Source organism: Podarcis vaucheri (assembly GCF_965113315.1).
Source record: "Podarcis vaucheri genome assembly, chromosome: 5".
NCBI lineage: Eukaryota > Metazoa > Chordata > Lepidosauria > Squamata > Lacertidae > Podarcis > Podarcis vaucheri.
The window spans coordinates 89023666-89040064 of NC_138763.1; the positions used below are offsets into that span (position 1 = coordinate 89023666).

General features: G+C 45.4%; 1 protein-coding gene across 19 annotated transcripts in view; it reads left to right on the plus strand.

Moving 5' to 3' along the window:
* CAMK2G (calcium/calmodulin dependent protein kinase II gamma) overlaps positions 1-16399 on the plus strand; it is a 162892-nt gene that overhangs the window by 106556 nt on the left and 39937 nt on the right. For 10 of the 19 annotated variants that reach the window (XM_082223598.1, XM_082223587.1, XM_082223601.1 and 7 more), the window contains exon 13: positions 13386-13448. The exons of the other annotated variants lie outside the window; for them this stretch is intronic. In XM_082223598.1, coding sequence (XP_082079724.1) covers positions 13386-13448 — 63 coding nt within the window. The remainder of the gene's footprint in view (positions 1-13385; positions 13449-16399) is intronic. 19 annotated transcript variants of the gene reach the window in all.

The following is a 16399-nucleotide window of genomic DNA, read 5'->3' on the forward strand; positions in this document are numbered from 1 at the left end:
CCGTCCGAGAACAAGATGAATTACTGGAAGAAATGGAGTGGTTGGTCCCGCAAATCCCACTGCAAAGAGTCCTAAAGCACTCAGGCTGTTGCCTGTTTTCTTCTGATGTGTTTTGAAACAGGTTTTTAGTTCACAGCCAGAAACAGGGCTCACTCTGTGCTCTGTATTAAAGTCACAGTGTCCTAAGTGTTGCAGTGGGGAGACAATCTTCACGCTGGCCCTGCCTAGCAAGCAGGTAAAAGTTGTGAAAGTTCGGTAGCTCCCACCCTCCTTGATATCCCAGCAGCCTTGACAATGCCTGTAGCCAAGAGCTGGTGCTATCCCAGATATGATAATACCCCTCAGAAAATGGGAATTTACATAAAGGGGGATTTCCCATTAAAAAAAAACACCAGTTGAATTTGCTTTTTTATAATCACCAAGTTCGTTTCTACCCTAATAGTGCCTTTCTCATGTGAGTAGTCTTTGCATGTGTCTGGAAGATGGGGGCGGACGGTCTTGGGCCATAATACGTCACTTTGTGATTCCTCCCCTCTTCCTGTGCCTTTCTCTTATCCAAAAAATGTGGCTCATTTAGGTGGGGGTGGAAGAATGGAATCATGTCCTTTTTCCTCCTAAAATGTTTCCTTGACTGTTAACTTCTATTATTTATATATATTGTTGGGAGGTGAGTCTGCTAATAAAGCAGAGGATGCCTTCCTTTTGTGCTGCTGCTGCTGCTCATTTTTATGTGATTTATTTCAGGAAACAATCTTGCCCCTACGGGGGATTTATATATGTTTACTTTTTGTGTGCATCGGTGGCTTGCCGGGGGGCAGGCAGGGAAGATAGGATAGTGGATCCTAGCCTTTTCTCTCTCTTTTCAAAAAGAGAGTTTTGCTTTTCTTTGGAATTGCAGGTGGCAACCATTTCGTACAGGGGTTCCGTTCCCGGCCCCTGTGTACATCAGCGGAGCACGCATAAGTGCCCCCTGCCCTGTTACATCCTGCCCCCATTACGTCCCAGTTCTGCCCTCTTCTGGGTCCAAAAGGACCCGCGCATTGGCAACCATGCACCAATTGGACGTGCCTAAAATAGTTGCCGCCTGTACTATTTTTGAGGATGGCTACGTGCTTTTTTTAAAGTAACTATACAACCTTTAGAAGACATCTGAAGGCAGCCCTATATATGGAATTTTTAATGTTTTATTAGGTTTTTGTATATGTTGGGAGCCACCCAGAGCAGCTGGGGCAACCCAGCTAGATGAGGTGGGGTGCAAATATTATTATTTTATTATTTCATGTGTACCATTTGGCTACATCGTGCCTTTAGAATACAGAAGCTACAACTGAGGCAGTTGTTGCAGCTTTAATCTTTAGCGTTGCTTGTAATTGAAAAATACATAATGTTAATAGTTAGCTTCACAGAGCTGATTTCCAACAAATACTTATAGAAAGAGAGAGAAGTCGCAAGGTTCCCACCCTACAACTTCTCACTTTGTTTAGGGGTGTGTGTTTTTGTGGGGAGATATTTGTGGGAACAAGATCTTCTTAGCTGTGGCAAGAAAAACAGGGTTACCACCTGCTTTTAAATCTTAAACTCATCATGGGAAACGTTTAATGCTGTGAACTGCCCTGAGATCGGCTGTATGAAGGGCGGTGTACAGATTTAACAAATAATAATAATAAATAATAGTGATAATAATTTCCAGCCTGAGGGCTTTATTCCTGGCGAGCAGCGTGCCAGTGTTGGGTAGGGGCCAGAGGCAAAAGTAGGCGGGGTAAGAAGAGGAAGAAAAAGAAGAAGACAAACATCTCCTCAGCCTCCATCCAGGCAAGCAAGAGGCATTATCGCAGTTCAATGAGACATTCTAGCCATTCAAAAGCATTTGAGGGTGTAGGATGAGGGCTGTGCCCTGGGGAGAGGCAGTATGGCTTGAGGAGAAGTCCTGAGGCTCCATATTTGACTCCTGTGCCTGAGGTTCCCCAACCCTGCTGTAGAGCTCTGTATGTAGAAGGCAACACCTGAACTGGGAATTATTGCTGCTTTGAGTTCCTGTGAAAGGGGAATGTCTAAAAAGCTGTGTGTGTGTGTGTGTGTGTGTGTGTGTGTGTGTGTGTGTGTGTGAAAGCTTCCAGTTTAAGTGATTAAATGTCAGAACGATTCAGTTTGGGGCAGGGACAGAGGAAGCTGCCCAAGTACCGTATTTTTTGCTCTATAAGACTCACTTTTTCCCTCCTAAAAAGTAAGGGGAAATGTGTGTGCTTCTTATGGAGCGAATGCAGGCTGCACAGCTATCCCAGAAGCCAGAACAGCAAGAGGGATTGCTGCTTTCACTGCGCAGCGATCCCTCTTGCTGTTCTGGCTTCTGAGATTCAGAATATTTTTTTTCTTGTTTTCCTCCTCCAAAAACTAGGTGCGTCTTGTGGTCTGGTGCGTCTTATAGAGCGAAAAATACGGTGCTTACTTGGTTAATATGTTCATGATCTTACATCTGTGTGCAGGGAGAATAGGGAGAGGGTTTCAGGTCTAAATTCTTGCCTCCACAGAAGAAAACACATGAACCAAGGGGTGCTTCAGATATTTGAATGTGGGGTCTCCCCCCTAACGCCAACTGGAATATTGTCTTCACCAATTGGAATATTGTCTAGTATGACTCAAGCTGCCTGCATTTGAGGGCTGAGTTTACGTTGGTAGGGATACGCGTTTCAAAGTGCATTATCCAGTGATTACAATCTTCAAATTATTATGAGCATAGAATGGTAATTGTAAGATTCACTGTTTGTGTTGATTGAATGTCTAAGAGGCAGTCCTATAACAAGAGACAGCTAAATATACTCGAGCCCCATTAAACTCAGTGGGGCTTACATCTTCTGACTGCAAACCCACCAAGATGGGGGCTGTGTCACTTACATAGAGTGTTAAATACACAGTTGCTAATCTAGGTATGGTTGAAGTGCATGTACAACATTTCATTCTGTTCTGGTTGTTTCAATGGGTCTTAATTATATCTGTTTGGGGATTGTACACATTTCCCCCCTGTTATGCTTTATGCATGAAATGTGAGTGGGAAGAATCTTCTCAGCCCAGGAAGACCAAGGGAAAAACCATTCCAAAACAAGTTACTGATCCATCTTTCCATTTGTACAGTGGTGCCTCGCAAGACGAAATTAATCCGTTCCGCGAGTCTCTTCATCTAGCGGTTTTTTCGTCTTGCAAAGCAAACCTATTAGCGGATTAGCGCTATTAATGGTTTAGCGGCTATTAAAGGCTTAGCGGCTATTAAAGGCTTAGCAGATTAGCGGCTAAAAGGCGATTAGCGGATTAGAAAAAGGGGGGGAGCGGAAAAAAATCGGAACACTCGCAAGACGTTTTCGTCTTGCAAAGAAAGCCCATAGGGAAAATCGTCTTGCGAAGCAGCTTGCGAAGCAACATGGAATCTTTAACATTTCTGTTTTTCCCCAAGGTAGGGCCAGAGGACCTTGTGGGAGGGGGAATGACAACTTTTCCCTTTCAGTCTTGATCCAGTTCAGAGCCCCCTCCAGCTCCTTCGCAAGAGAAATTTTCGAGACAGGAGATCCTTCTTCTAACTGCCTTAATTTTCTTTCTCGGGAAGAAGGCGGATAGCTCCATCTAGCGTCTGTATAGAAAAAGGTTCTGCAAACTAATATTCTTTGACCAAGAAGTTCTTATCTCAGGCAACTGACTACTACCTTATTGGGGAAGAAACAAACTGCTGTTGTTAAAGAGACTACAGGGAAGGTTTTTGCTTTAATGTTTTTCTTTTCTTTGTTTTTCTCGATATATTTTAAGTTCTGTGTCAACATGGGTCAGTGGATTCCTTTGAAGCCCTTGCCTGACACTAGTGAATGAGCACAAGTGTGCATTGTTTCAGGGGAAACTCAGAACTCTTTGTGTTCCAATCTTTTCTTCCATGACATCTACAGCTCGCTTCTTTGACCTTTTACTCATGGTCACTCTCTTGATGAACTAGCAACCAAGCCTTACTCAGTTAATTGCCATGATTCTTTAATTTTATCTCTGCCATGCTGAAAAAGCTGCCAGCCAGAAAGGTTAACATAAATTCTTGGAATGTAAAAGGTCTGGGACACCCAGCAGAAACGAATGGGTGCACACACAAAAAGCTTAGATGAAAACTGGTTTATTAACTAGCAGATGGTGCAGCCCATAATCTTCCAGCATTAAAAGAGTGACTGAGCAAGTTCTGGAATCTGCCTGGAAATGGCAAATCTGACTGAACAGATCTGGGAGATCATTAACAACATAGAGAATCATTTGAGAGTTTGGCGTTGCCCTTTATTGACCGTAGGAAAACAAGATATAACTTGGATATCAACCACACCAAACTTAGTAATTTTAGACAATTTAACTTACGGCAGACCTTTAATGCATGCCACTAAGATTGGCATGCGTCAGTGCCATAGGATCTTCTGTAGGGTGCAGTGCAGTTCTACAGGTAGAATTTCCCCAGGTGGTCTAAGTGACCCTACAGATCTTACAGGGGGAGGTGGTCTTTCAGGGATTATTACGCAATGGGGTGAGCTCCCGTGGCTCTGTCCCAGCTTCTGCCAACCTGGCAGTTCGAGAGCACACCAGTGCAAGTAGATAAATAGGTACCGCTGCAACGAGAAGGTAAATGGCATTTCCATGCGCTCTGCCACTTGTCATAGTCCTCCGTGTGCCAGAAGTGGTTTAGTCTTGCTGGCCACATGACCCAGAAAGCTGTCTGAGGACAAACGCCGGCTCCCTCGGCCTGAAAGAGAGATGAGCGCTGCAACCCCATAGTCGTCTTTGACTGGACTTAACTGTCCAGGGGTCCTTTACCTCATCATCATCAGTGGTTTTTTCTGGGGGGACGCATACCCCTAAACATTTGTGAATCGTAAGTTTGGCCTCATTGAGGGGCAGTATTTCAATATGAGTAGGAAAATGAGAGTATCCCTAAACATTTTTTAATCATTATCAGTAACAACATGAAAGATAAAGTGGTCCCCAGTTGTTCAGGGATTTGTATGTTAACAACACGACCTCCATTCAACCTGGCTACAGCATTCTGCATCAAGGGAGACTCCATGTAGGTCATATTACAGTAGTCCAATGCAATCAAGCCATATAGGTGGGGTAGTAGTTGTAACAACAACAACAACAACAACAACAACAACAACAACAACAACATTGTTGTAGGTGGTGTACCAGCTTAACTTCACCAAACTTCTGACCATGACCACAGGGTTAATTCACACACCCTCAAAAAATCCAGACTATTCACACACACCCTGAGGTTAATGCTAAATCATGGGTATGTCCTGGCCTGTGACAGTTTGGAACAGATGCGTGGTTGCCATGGAGCCCATGGCGACCCAAGCCAGTCAAGGGAATAAAATGATTGCTACCTTTTGAAGCAACCACAGTCTCCCCCCAAATGCTCGAGAATGAGGCTTCATCTATGGCGTTATTGGGAGAGGGGATGGTGAACGTCACCAAGAGCTTTGGGGTTGCAAAACAAAGAGTGCTGCTGCTCTACACCCATTTGCCAAGCCTCCCAATTTACCGACTCCCCTCAGTTTCAGACCCCTTTCTACCCCTCTGTATTTCAAGCTGGAAGTGCGAAAACCGCTCACTCTGGCTTGATCTTGCAACCGTGCTGGTGCTGTAGCTCAAAGGATTGCTATTTGTCATGTTGTAGTCTTGCCTAAAGAGTCTTCATATTGGGTTAACATGGCAACAGAGTTTAAATTGGTATTTCCAGCAGCAAATGAGTGGAGGGTGTTCGTTTTTGGTGTGCTCTGTCTCGTTGGAAGAACCTGCTAGACACCAAAGCAAGCGGATTAGAAGGGCAGCTTTAATTGCAAAGCTGGATATCCTGCAAAGCTTAATTGAATCCTTGACCTGAAGAACTATTGGACTTCACACAAAGGGAATTGGTTATTTCTAAGTAGGACCTGTAGCAAAAGCTGCAGTGTCTGGCCATCCTTTAACAGGAGACTCTCCTTTGGCTTACTGTGTGGGTTGGTCAGGCAGGTTTTCCTACTTTTCCACTAGTTACTGGACTATGGATGGCCGAATCACTCCATTTCCTGTCCGAGTCAGTTCTGCAGTTCCGCACTCCATACGTGGAAGTTTGGCTGACAAGAAACAAAGTCTTTGCAGTCTTGAAGATATGATAGAGAGAAACTAGGGGCGAAAAGATGGCATATTCCTACACAGATATTTGAAATATATATAAAAAAATTCGTTCTTGCCCCAACAGCTCATCCTTTCGGGCCTTTTTATGCTGCCTTGTGATAGGGTGGACGGTAGTAGTAGATCTTATTTTTTGTTTGTTTCTGTCTGCAACAAAAGCCCAGTATGTAGAAATATCAAACAATGCAGCAGGCTGGACTATTATTATTATTTATTTGATTTCTATACCACCCTTTACCCAAAGATCCCAGGGCAGTGTACAACATTCAGAGCATAATTTAGGGAGCATAATAAAAAATAATACAGAGCATAGTAATAGAAGTAGCATAATAACGCAATAACTTTTCTTTCTGGCGTCCTCTATTTTTTTTGTTTCGTTTTGCTTGCTGGAAGTATTGGGGGGCGTTGGGGGAACATTCCAAAATGTGGGGTGGGAAGCCTCAGGCTAAGGGCATGAATGTGTCCCTCCAGTGCTGAGTCTGCCTGGCCTTTGAGACTCTCGCTAGGCCGTGACCCTGGTCTACACCCTTCCAGAGCGCTTCTGACTAGGTGGAATGCTTGCTTTAAGCTCTGATAATGCCTCTTGCCTGCCTGGAAGGACAATGGAGAGAGGGTACATGAGCTTGTGTAGCAACCAGCCTGCTGCAGAAAGTTAATTTTTTGTATTTGTTGTACCACTCTCTTTTGCCTCTCGCCCCACCAAAGGCTGGCATGTGACCCTCTATCCTAAATTGTACTCAGGACCTGCTGTGGGATGCAAGTGTTGTTGAGCTGTTTCAGAATACGTGACCATGGTTTGCTGTCAAATTCAAAATGTGTGTAAGTGGGTGGAATGAGAGGAGTGTGTGTAGAGACCTCTGAGTTTCGTATGGAATGCAGCCCACTGTACAAGGGTAAAAGCTTCCTCCATTGCTCCTCCCATTTTTGCCTCTGTCCCTGCCCGCCACTGGCATATGAACCCCCAGAAAACGAGGGAGTGCAGCCCTTTTTCAGCCCTTTTTCAGAAAGCTACACTCTGAAGTGGCACAGTTCCGCCAGTGTGGTGTAGTGGTTAAGAGCGGTAGTCATGTAATCTGGGAAACCGGGTTCGCGTCTCCGCTCCTCCACATGCAGCTGCTGGGTGACCTTGGGCCAGTCACACTTCTGTGAAGTCTCTCAGCCCCACTCACCTCACAGAGTGTTTGTTGTGGGGGAGGAAGGGAAAGGAGAATGTGAGCCGCTTTGAGACTCCTGAAGGGGAGTGAAAGGCGGGATATCAAATCCAAACTCTTCTTCTTCTTCTTCCTAAATGTCGGGACTGTACCACTTGGTTTCCACTTCATTCTGCACTCTCTCTCTCTGTGTGTATATATAGATCAGCACTTAGTTTTTGCAGAACAGAGACAGTGCTGCCATTGCGACACCACAGGGCTCTCTTGACCCCCTCCAGCAGATGAATACGGAAGGGGCTTGCTATTAGAATTCGGCTTCTGATTACTGCTTTGATTTGGCTTGGAGCCATATATGTGGATTTAATCAGTCTGGCCAAACTGAGATACTAAAGGAGGAGCTATTTTAACTACCGCACCAAAGGATAAATCTACAGGTTAACTGCTATTTATTTTTTCTTGCCTGTTTCCAGTTGCTATCTCTTGGGTCTCTTGGATTTTGAAATGACAGCTGTTTTTGTCCTGTTTTACCTGCACGACACAGAATCCTGACAAATCCTTATTTCTGTGACTTCATCCATACAAGCTGAAGAAACAATCAAGCATCACATTCCCTCCCAACCCCCATGCTGACTGTAGAGCTTTCTGTTTTTTCATTAAGTGCTCATGTACTCTGGTTATTGGATATCCTAAGTGTGTCTGATATTTCTCAGTGAAAACTGGAGTTTCTACATACGTATATTTGAAAGTAATCAAGTAGAATTTGCAGGAACTACCGTATTTTTCGCTCCTTTGGACGCACCGGACCATAGGAGGGGGAGAACAGGGGAAATTTTTTTTTCTTGTTCTCCCCCTCTAAAACAAGGTGAAGGCACCCCGCTGCCCTGCAGAGGTTTGCGTGCAGCCATCCCCAAGCTAGAGCAGCGAGATGGAGCCCTCCGTCTCACTGTTCTGGCTTGGGAACAGCCTTGCTAGCTTCTGCAGGACAGCGGGGTGAAGGCACCGTCCCCAAGCTAAGTCAGCGAGACGGAGCGCTCCGCAGTGCTCTGTCTTCCTGTTCTGGCTTTGGGCTTAGCGGCGCAGCCTGCATTCGCTCTATAGGACGCACACACATTTCCCCTTAATTTTTGGAGGGGCAAATGTGCGTCCTATAGAACGAAAAATACAGTATGTTTCATTTAGTGCCGGGGCTGTGCATAAGCTATGATTCTGCTGGAGAGCAGAAAATTTATTTCATTACAATTTATTGCAATTGTTTATTTTATTACAATTCATTGCAGTTGTTTACAGTTTATTGCAATTCAAGATAGAATTCCTTTACAGAAATAATAAAATATGACAGTGTGTCAGAATCCTTCCCATAGGGCAACTGGTGGTAGACAGCCTGAAATGTGGTACAGTTCAACTGGAGTAGACTGATGTGTTAGTTGCCTGTCCCCCCGTCCCCCCCAATTATCCTCACAGGGCGTTTGGTGGTCAGCTGTCTTGTTTTGAGGAGGGTGGGGTGGGGTCTTCACCTGGAGCAAGCTTTGAGGTGTTGGTCTTTGCCCCCATCTCAGTTGGTAGAGCATGAGACTCCTCATCTCAGGTCCACGGGTTCAAGCGCCACGTTGGGCAAAAGATTCCTGAATTGCTGGAGGTTGGACTGGATGACCCTCATGGTCCCTTCCAACTCTACAATTCTGTGATTCACCGATCTCTCCCTGTTCTGCAAGCCGCAGTGGTTGTACAATACAACTTCCTGAGAATTAAAGATTTTTCTCCTGTTTTGTCTTTTTAAAAAGCAAGTTTCCACCCCTGAATTTAGTTACGTTCGGAGAAAACACAGCTCTGTTTAAAGCATTAGATGACTCTTCTCTAGAAGTAGCCATGGTGGCTTCAAATATATTTATGGTCCTAGTATTGAAAAGCGTCCCCCAACTTGGTAACCTCCACATGTTTCGGACTGGGGCTGTGGTGGGAGTTGTAGCCTAAAACATCTGGCTGGCACCAGACTAGCAAAGGATTAGAACCAACAGCTCAGAGGTTAGCACAGTGGGAGGGAGGTGGTAACCATCTTTAGATCCTTCATAAAAGTTCAGTACCATAATCCAGCTGTTGACCATGGGTACCAGTATTGCTTCCAAGTACTTTCCCTTCATCACATTGTTTTCACCTTTCATTATATGTGCAGCGTGAGGTACGCTACCTATGCAAGATGCACGACAGACCATACCTGAAATGGTTTTCTAGAGGTACAGTTGCGACGTGTGGAGGTTACAAATACGTTTGCAGATGTATGTGTCATACAAATATATTTAATGGAGGCAAGCCTGACTGAGGCTCCCCGCTGAACATAGTTTCTGGCACCACACCTTGGTTCAATTTACTTTGGTGCTGGATGTTTGTTAATGGTAGTGCAGGGGAGAGGGAAAAGGTTTCATAAAACCTTGCTTCACTTTTATGATATTCAATGTCACTCAAGTGGACCTAATCATCATCTTCTCCCTGGTACAGCCCCTCATCAACCCCAGCTCCAAAAATAAAATAAAATAAAAAAATCTAGTCCCCCTCCAGAGCAGATTCTGGGTGTGTTCCAGGGTGGAGAGGAAGGGCAAGTCCCATTGCACAAGGGAGAGTCTTATTTGCTCGTGAGTGGACACAGTTGGGTGCCACCCATGTTTGTGTGTGTGTGCACACGCACCCACTCAACAAGTTAATAGTAATAATAATGATATTTATGCCCTTCCTATCTGGCTTACAGCATATCTAAAAACATAATAAAAACATCAAATGTTAAAAACCTCCCAGAATAGTAGTAGTAGTAGTAGTAGTAGTAGTAGTAGAAATTTAAGCAAGTATTTTGTGTGAAACCCTTCTCTCTTCTCCCTCCCCTTTCCCCCAATCCCTCTTTTGTATTTCAAACTATGTATTTTGGTTCCAAACTGTTGGCCACCTATTCACCAGTACTTCTCCCTCTGATCTGAAGCTTTAGCGCTTTTACAGAGTGGAGAATGAAAGAGATCCTAACCAGCCTGGACATTGCAACAGTGTCACTTCATCCTGCAGCCAATGGAATATGGTGGTTATATGGCGGCCAAATCAGAATGAGGGCGCTGCTTCTTGCCCTCACTTCATTAAATAGGCTCAAGGGTCATCTCAGTCACACATAAAGACTGGCTCAAGATTCAGATGGCCATCTGTCATGGATGCTTTAGCTGAGATTTCTGCATTGCAGGGGATTCAACTAGATGGGGCTTAGGGTCCCTTCCAACTCTACGATTCTGTGATTTCTTGATGCTCCAGTCTTTGAGTAATTAATCTGCAAATGTGAACCACCCGTGAGACTGGACCTATGACACTGAATTTGTGTGTGTGTGTGTGTGTGTGTGTGTGTGTGTGAGAGAGAGAGAGAGAGAGAGCACGCACTCGAATAAATGCAGATATAGGTATATAAAATGTTGGGCAAGATAGCGAACGAACTAGTGACTAACTCATTAGTCTTCTGAATATGCAAGGCAGGAGGATTACCGTATTTTTCGCCCTATAGGACGCACCATCCCATAAGGCGCACCTAGTTTAACAGGAGAAATTGGGGGCTGGGGGGGAATAAAGGGGGGAGAATTATTCCCCCCCCAGGCGCGGGGCTGGGGCGGGGGAAGCCCGAGCTTCCCCCGACCCCAGCCCTCAAACAGGCAGCTTTCTGCAAGCCGTGGGAGCCCAGCGCTGGCTCCCGCTGCTTGCTGAGAGTTGCGCGAAGCCTGGACGCGCTGAGCTCAGCGCAGGCAGGGTTCAGCATGCAGGCAACTCTCCGCAAGCAGCGGGAGCCCAGCGCCGGGCTCCCGCTGCTTGCGGAGAGGTCCGCGAAGCCTGGAGAGCGAGAGGGGTCGGTGCGCACCAACGCCTCTCACTCTCCAGGCTTCAGCGAAAGCCTGCATTCGCCCCATAGGACGCACACACATTTCCCCTTCATTTTTGGAGGGGGAAAAGTGCGTCCTATAGGGCGAAAAATACGGTAGATTTGCGAAGGTGACTAGTCTTAATTTACTGAACCTGCTATCCATTCTCTATATATCTCTTCCTTTTGCAGACTGGTATAGAGTAGCTGAGATCTTGAGTTGTGAGCACCAGGTTCCCCATTTCAAATCCCACCTCAGCCACAAACTCACTAGATGCCCTCAGGCACGATTCAATCCTTTGCACTCACGGAGCTAATACTTCCTGATTTTACATGGCTTTTGTAAGGATCACTGAGATAACATCTGCAAAGTGCCTTGAATACTTGAAATGCATTGTATTAATGCTGTAGTCTTCTTCTCAGCGGGTTCCCGAAGAGCTTATCTGCTTAGTTTTCACTTTGGGGAAGAATGAGGTCTCCTATAACTTGACGAGAAGACTGCCGGGGGGGGGGTTGCCTCACTTAGAACAGAGCTTTCCAAACTGTGTGTTGCGACACGTTAGTGTGTCAGCTACAGTGTGTAGGTATGTTACGCAAATGCACCCCACACTTTTCCCGGGGCTGGAAAGGGGTTAGTTTAACCTCCGGTTTGCTAGTAAAACTGAAATGACTCTGTCACGAAATGATGCGTGTCTAAGAAGTGTGTCACCAACATGAAAAGTTCGGAAAGCTCTGACTTAGAAAATGGTGCCGCTACATCTTCTTCTCCCTCCCCCCCCCCCGCCCCATAAGTCCCTGTTCTCAGGCATGTTTTACTATCCTGTCTTGCTTTTAGGTGGACGTTTGCCCTTCCTGAAGATCCACTAAGACACCCAAATACTCCGTTGGTCTCTTTTCTGAGTGGTGGCGTAGAATTTCATACTTTCTTCTTCCGTTTTGTTTGATATCATCCGGGTGGTTTAACCACATCTTAACTTTGTTTTCTCATTGACCATTTTATTAGGAAGGTGGTTTTAATACTGCATGCTATGTCTTGCAATGGCTGCACAGATGTGTGGGCTCACAGCCGCTCGGCTCTTTCATGACCCTTTTTGCTCCCACTGAGCTAACCTAAGGTTTGGCTTAATGTGTCAGCCAAACCCAGACTCACGGTTAAGCTGTCTCCTCGCTAACCACAAGCTGTAGCCAAGAACAGAACTTGGCTGCAGCTCATGGTTAGTGAAAAGAGCTTAACCACAAGCCTAGTTTCGGACAACACACCAAGCAAAACCTTGACTTAACTCGGCACATTGGAGCAGTAAAAAGGACTGAGGAGGCTGCAAAGTGTGCAGCCCTAGTAAGTCAGAATTTGCCTTACTGTTTTGTGTGAACCAGGCCTATGAGAAAACTCAGTAAATGCGTATCAGAACTTTTGGAAGAGAAGTATCCGGACCCTCCCAGTGCATTTCAGTTTGGGAGAGGATGCTTAAGAACCCTGAGTGCTGAAGAGACAAACTACCATCTTTCCACTCTAGAGAGCTGTGAGAAATGCTACTCTGGAAAATGTTCCTAATAAACTACAGCTCGCACCATGTCTGTACTTCAGGTGCAAAGGATGTTGATTTCCCTATTACTGAACTTACTATTTTTTTTACTGAACACATGTTTGGCACACAGTGGCTGAAGATGCTATGGTGTCTATGAACCCAGACGTATTGATTGAGTGTGTGGTTTTTTGGGGGGAAATTCTCACAATTTGATCTTTCATAATAGAAGATGTTGCAATGACGTTTGGATGCAAGTGTTTAGCACCCTCCGACTCCTCCCCCTTCTCCCCCAAAGCCTTTATTACTGCCTCTTTGATGTTAATGTCCCTCTTCTTTGACTTTGTCATCCCAGAACTCTGTATCTGAGAGCCTGTTTTATAAACACTGTTTACAGCTAAATCTTGCCATTTTCTGAACGCCGTTCCTGACGTCCAACCCTCTGTGCTGGATTCTGTAGTTCTATCTTAATGTTTTAAGGGGAATCAATTACCTTTTTTTTACCCCCTGTAATAGTGTGTTTCCCTTCTTCGATCCTTTCTTTCTTCCTACTTTTCCTTTCAAAACTAATTTACTTGCACCTTGCTCTCTCGTTGCTGTTGGGCCTTTTTGCTTCATTATGGCTCCTCCCACTGAATGATTGTGTCCAATCAGTTGGCAGGCAGAGCTCCGCCCCTGCTTCGGCCGCCATGAGTGCTGCCGGCCTGGCTGAGCAAGGTATGTGGCATGAGTCGTATATCCTGAGTGCCTGAACCTAGAGTTACCTATCCGCCTACCCTCCACCAACTCCACAACCAGTTAAAACCAGCATGCCAGTGTTTGTGAACCCAGTGAGAAGCCATCCATGCTTGCTGGCTGAGAAATGGGCATGTACTAAGGTATCCATCTAACCAAGAACCATAACCACATGGATTTTAAGTCTACTAACAAAGTATGCACGTTGGGTTCTTAACCCAGTCCTGCAATGAATCAGCACATGAGATTTGGAGGCAGGGATTGGTCGGATGTGGGGTTGCCAGTGCCTGCTGTTTGAAGGGGATTTCAGAAGGTGAGTGTATCTTAGAGTGAGGGGACCAAACATGCCAGCAAACTGGCTTGGCAAGGGTGGGTGGCAAGCTTGTTCCTAGCAAAGTGGCCTGTCACGTTACAGGAAGAGGAGATACAGGGTTGTCTTGCAATTTATCCACACGGTTGGGTATCAAGCAATAGCTTTCAGTAGCTTAGAAAAGTTACATTCGGTAGCTCAAAAATTGTGGTTCCGAACCATCTGTTTGGAGCACCTGTGGGTTTGAATGCAAAGGGGGAAGCAAATAGGACCAGAAAAAGGGCCTCTTACAGTGGAGGAGATCATCAACATGGATGTTGAACCTGAAGGGGAACTCCCTACACCTCCAGGACTAATGCCATCTGAGGTTTGTACCCTCTTCCACCAAAATCCCCAACAGCAGAGAGCAGTGTGCAGACACAAGTCTTCAGCCAGCTAAGGATTAACGTTCAGCCAAACCTGAGCCCCAAACCCATTACACTGACAGTGCCTTAGGCTCAGAAGGAATGAATCTTCTGAGCTGAAGCCGAGCCTCCACATAAACTGGGGCAGAAGTGGACCTAAGGACTTTCAGGCCAGATTCCCTGGGCTCCCCTGGCCTGCTAGGCTCCATGGAGCCCTCAAAATGCCTGGGTCCACATCCCTTGAGCTTCTTGGGACATAGCAATAGTCTTTCAGAGGCCTCATGCCTGTCAGCTGAGGAACTTGCAGGGTGGGGGACGGAAGGAAGGGGGAGGGAAGTCATCCTCACTGTGCCCTACTCCCCCACAAGTTCCTCACAGACCCCTATTTGTTCTACTTAATTTGCATGCTTGTTTCTGGGTGCACTATGCGTGTGGTGTTTCATGCAATATATATATATACATAAAAATACAAATCACATTGCAGAATTTACACTTCTCGCGATCCAGTGTTCCTGCCACAGAGTTTGGTGGGTGGGGAGTAGGTTTGTGCTTTTTGTGAGTGATTGGTGATAAGTACTTCAAGAGAGGAACCAGGTCTTTTACCTAGCAAACGTAACTGCCTAATTTCCCTATATGTTTTAGTCAATGTGCCTTAGGTGGGATGATGCCTAAGATCCAGGAGTGTGCAGGCAAGGAAATGAGAGGAAGTGGGGGGCAGCCTCTGTGCCCCATAAAAGGGGCCTTCCCCCTACTTTGCTGTGACACTGGCAAAGTTTATTTCTCCTGCCTCTGTTGTTGGCACTCAGGCTTGCAGACTAACTGGTAATTTCCCATGAATTAAACAAGAGGAGAAGGCAGAGGAATTCATCAGTCCCTCCAGGACTGCTTGGAGAATGTTTTGTCATTATATACCAAGTTATTTCTGCAACCATGAAGGCTTCTCATTTTCTCTCTCTGCCCATTAGTTTAAAACCAGGATGATCAGCCCGCCGGATAATATATACATTGTCCTTTGGGGAAGGGAAACTGTTCCCAAAATTGATACCAGCAGAGAACTTCAGGCATCATTAAAGATACTATTAATTATTATTTTTTTAAAAAAAGAAACCCATATCTGACTTTATTAGATGAGACAGATTTAGGGACCATAAAGATTAGAAATTTGGGACTCTTGCTTTCATTGCGGCTACAGAATTTTTCACATACATGCTTTCGTGACATCAAGTTTAGCAGAGTCTGCAAACTCTGGGTCACTCAACCCTATGCTAAAATTGTGAGTAAGCATTTTAATATGTTTATATATATATTTAATGTTAAAATAGTTTCTCAAAGCAGAACCTGACCTAACATCACATGGGGAAGTGTTGAGAGGGGTCAAGAGGGGATGGCAATGTGTCCCATGTCTGGGAATCTGCAGAGCATGGATGCAAAAACATTTCTTTACCCGAAAGGGACCTCCCAGGCAGTTTTCCTGGGGTCGTCCCTGCTGTCGTCTTGTGCTGAGTTGTGTATTGTGCCCTGTGCTTTTTTTGTTTTGTTTTTTTGGAGTCATCTTAAGCCATGTCTTGTGCCTGTGTGTGGTGCTTCATCTGTGGGAATCCTACCTCTGCATTTCCAGTGTGTCGGCTGACACCTGCGGGCCACAGCTCTGAGCAAACATGCATCTTTGTCTTGTCTTGTCTGCTTGGGATGTCTGCTCTTGTCACCGTGTTGTAAATTAATTTATAAAAGTCTCCCCCCAACCATCTTCTATTGCATGAGCTGCTTTAAATGAGTAGCAAATTTTTCTCTTCCTGCAGTGCTGGGCCAGTAACTGGATTTTTTTTTCTGGGGCTGTGTGGGTGAAGCATGTGAACTGTGGAACATTCATTAGGGTCAGGATGTGAGCAGATTTCCACAACTGTGTTCAAGCTAGCATTACCAGGCTCTTCCTGGCTGTCCTTTGCATCTCTTTGCAGTGCACAGTAGTTGCATAGAAAGTTTATTCCCACTGCTTCTCCTACCCAGCTATTTTTCTAGCCCCACTATAAACGCAGACTACTTATTTCCGTAATGCACATGTTAAGAGTTTCAGGGTGAGTGGGGAATTAATTAAATGCATTTTGCAGCCTGTTCACAATCTGTGATGGTCTATGACATTTGCTGCTCTTCCTGTCTCCCCCCCCCCCGCCCCCATCCTTCTCCAAGCACTTGTGAGCATAGTTTTTTTTCAGGCATTG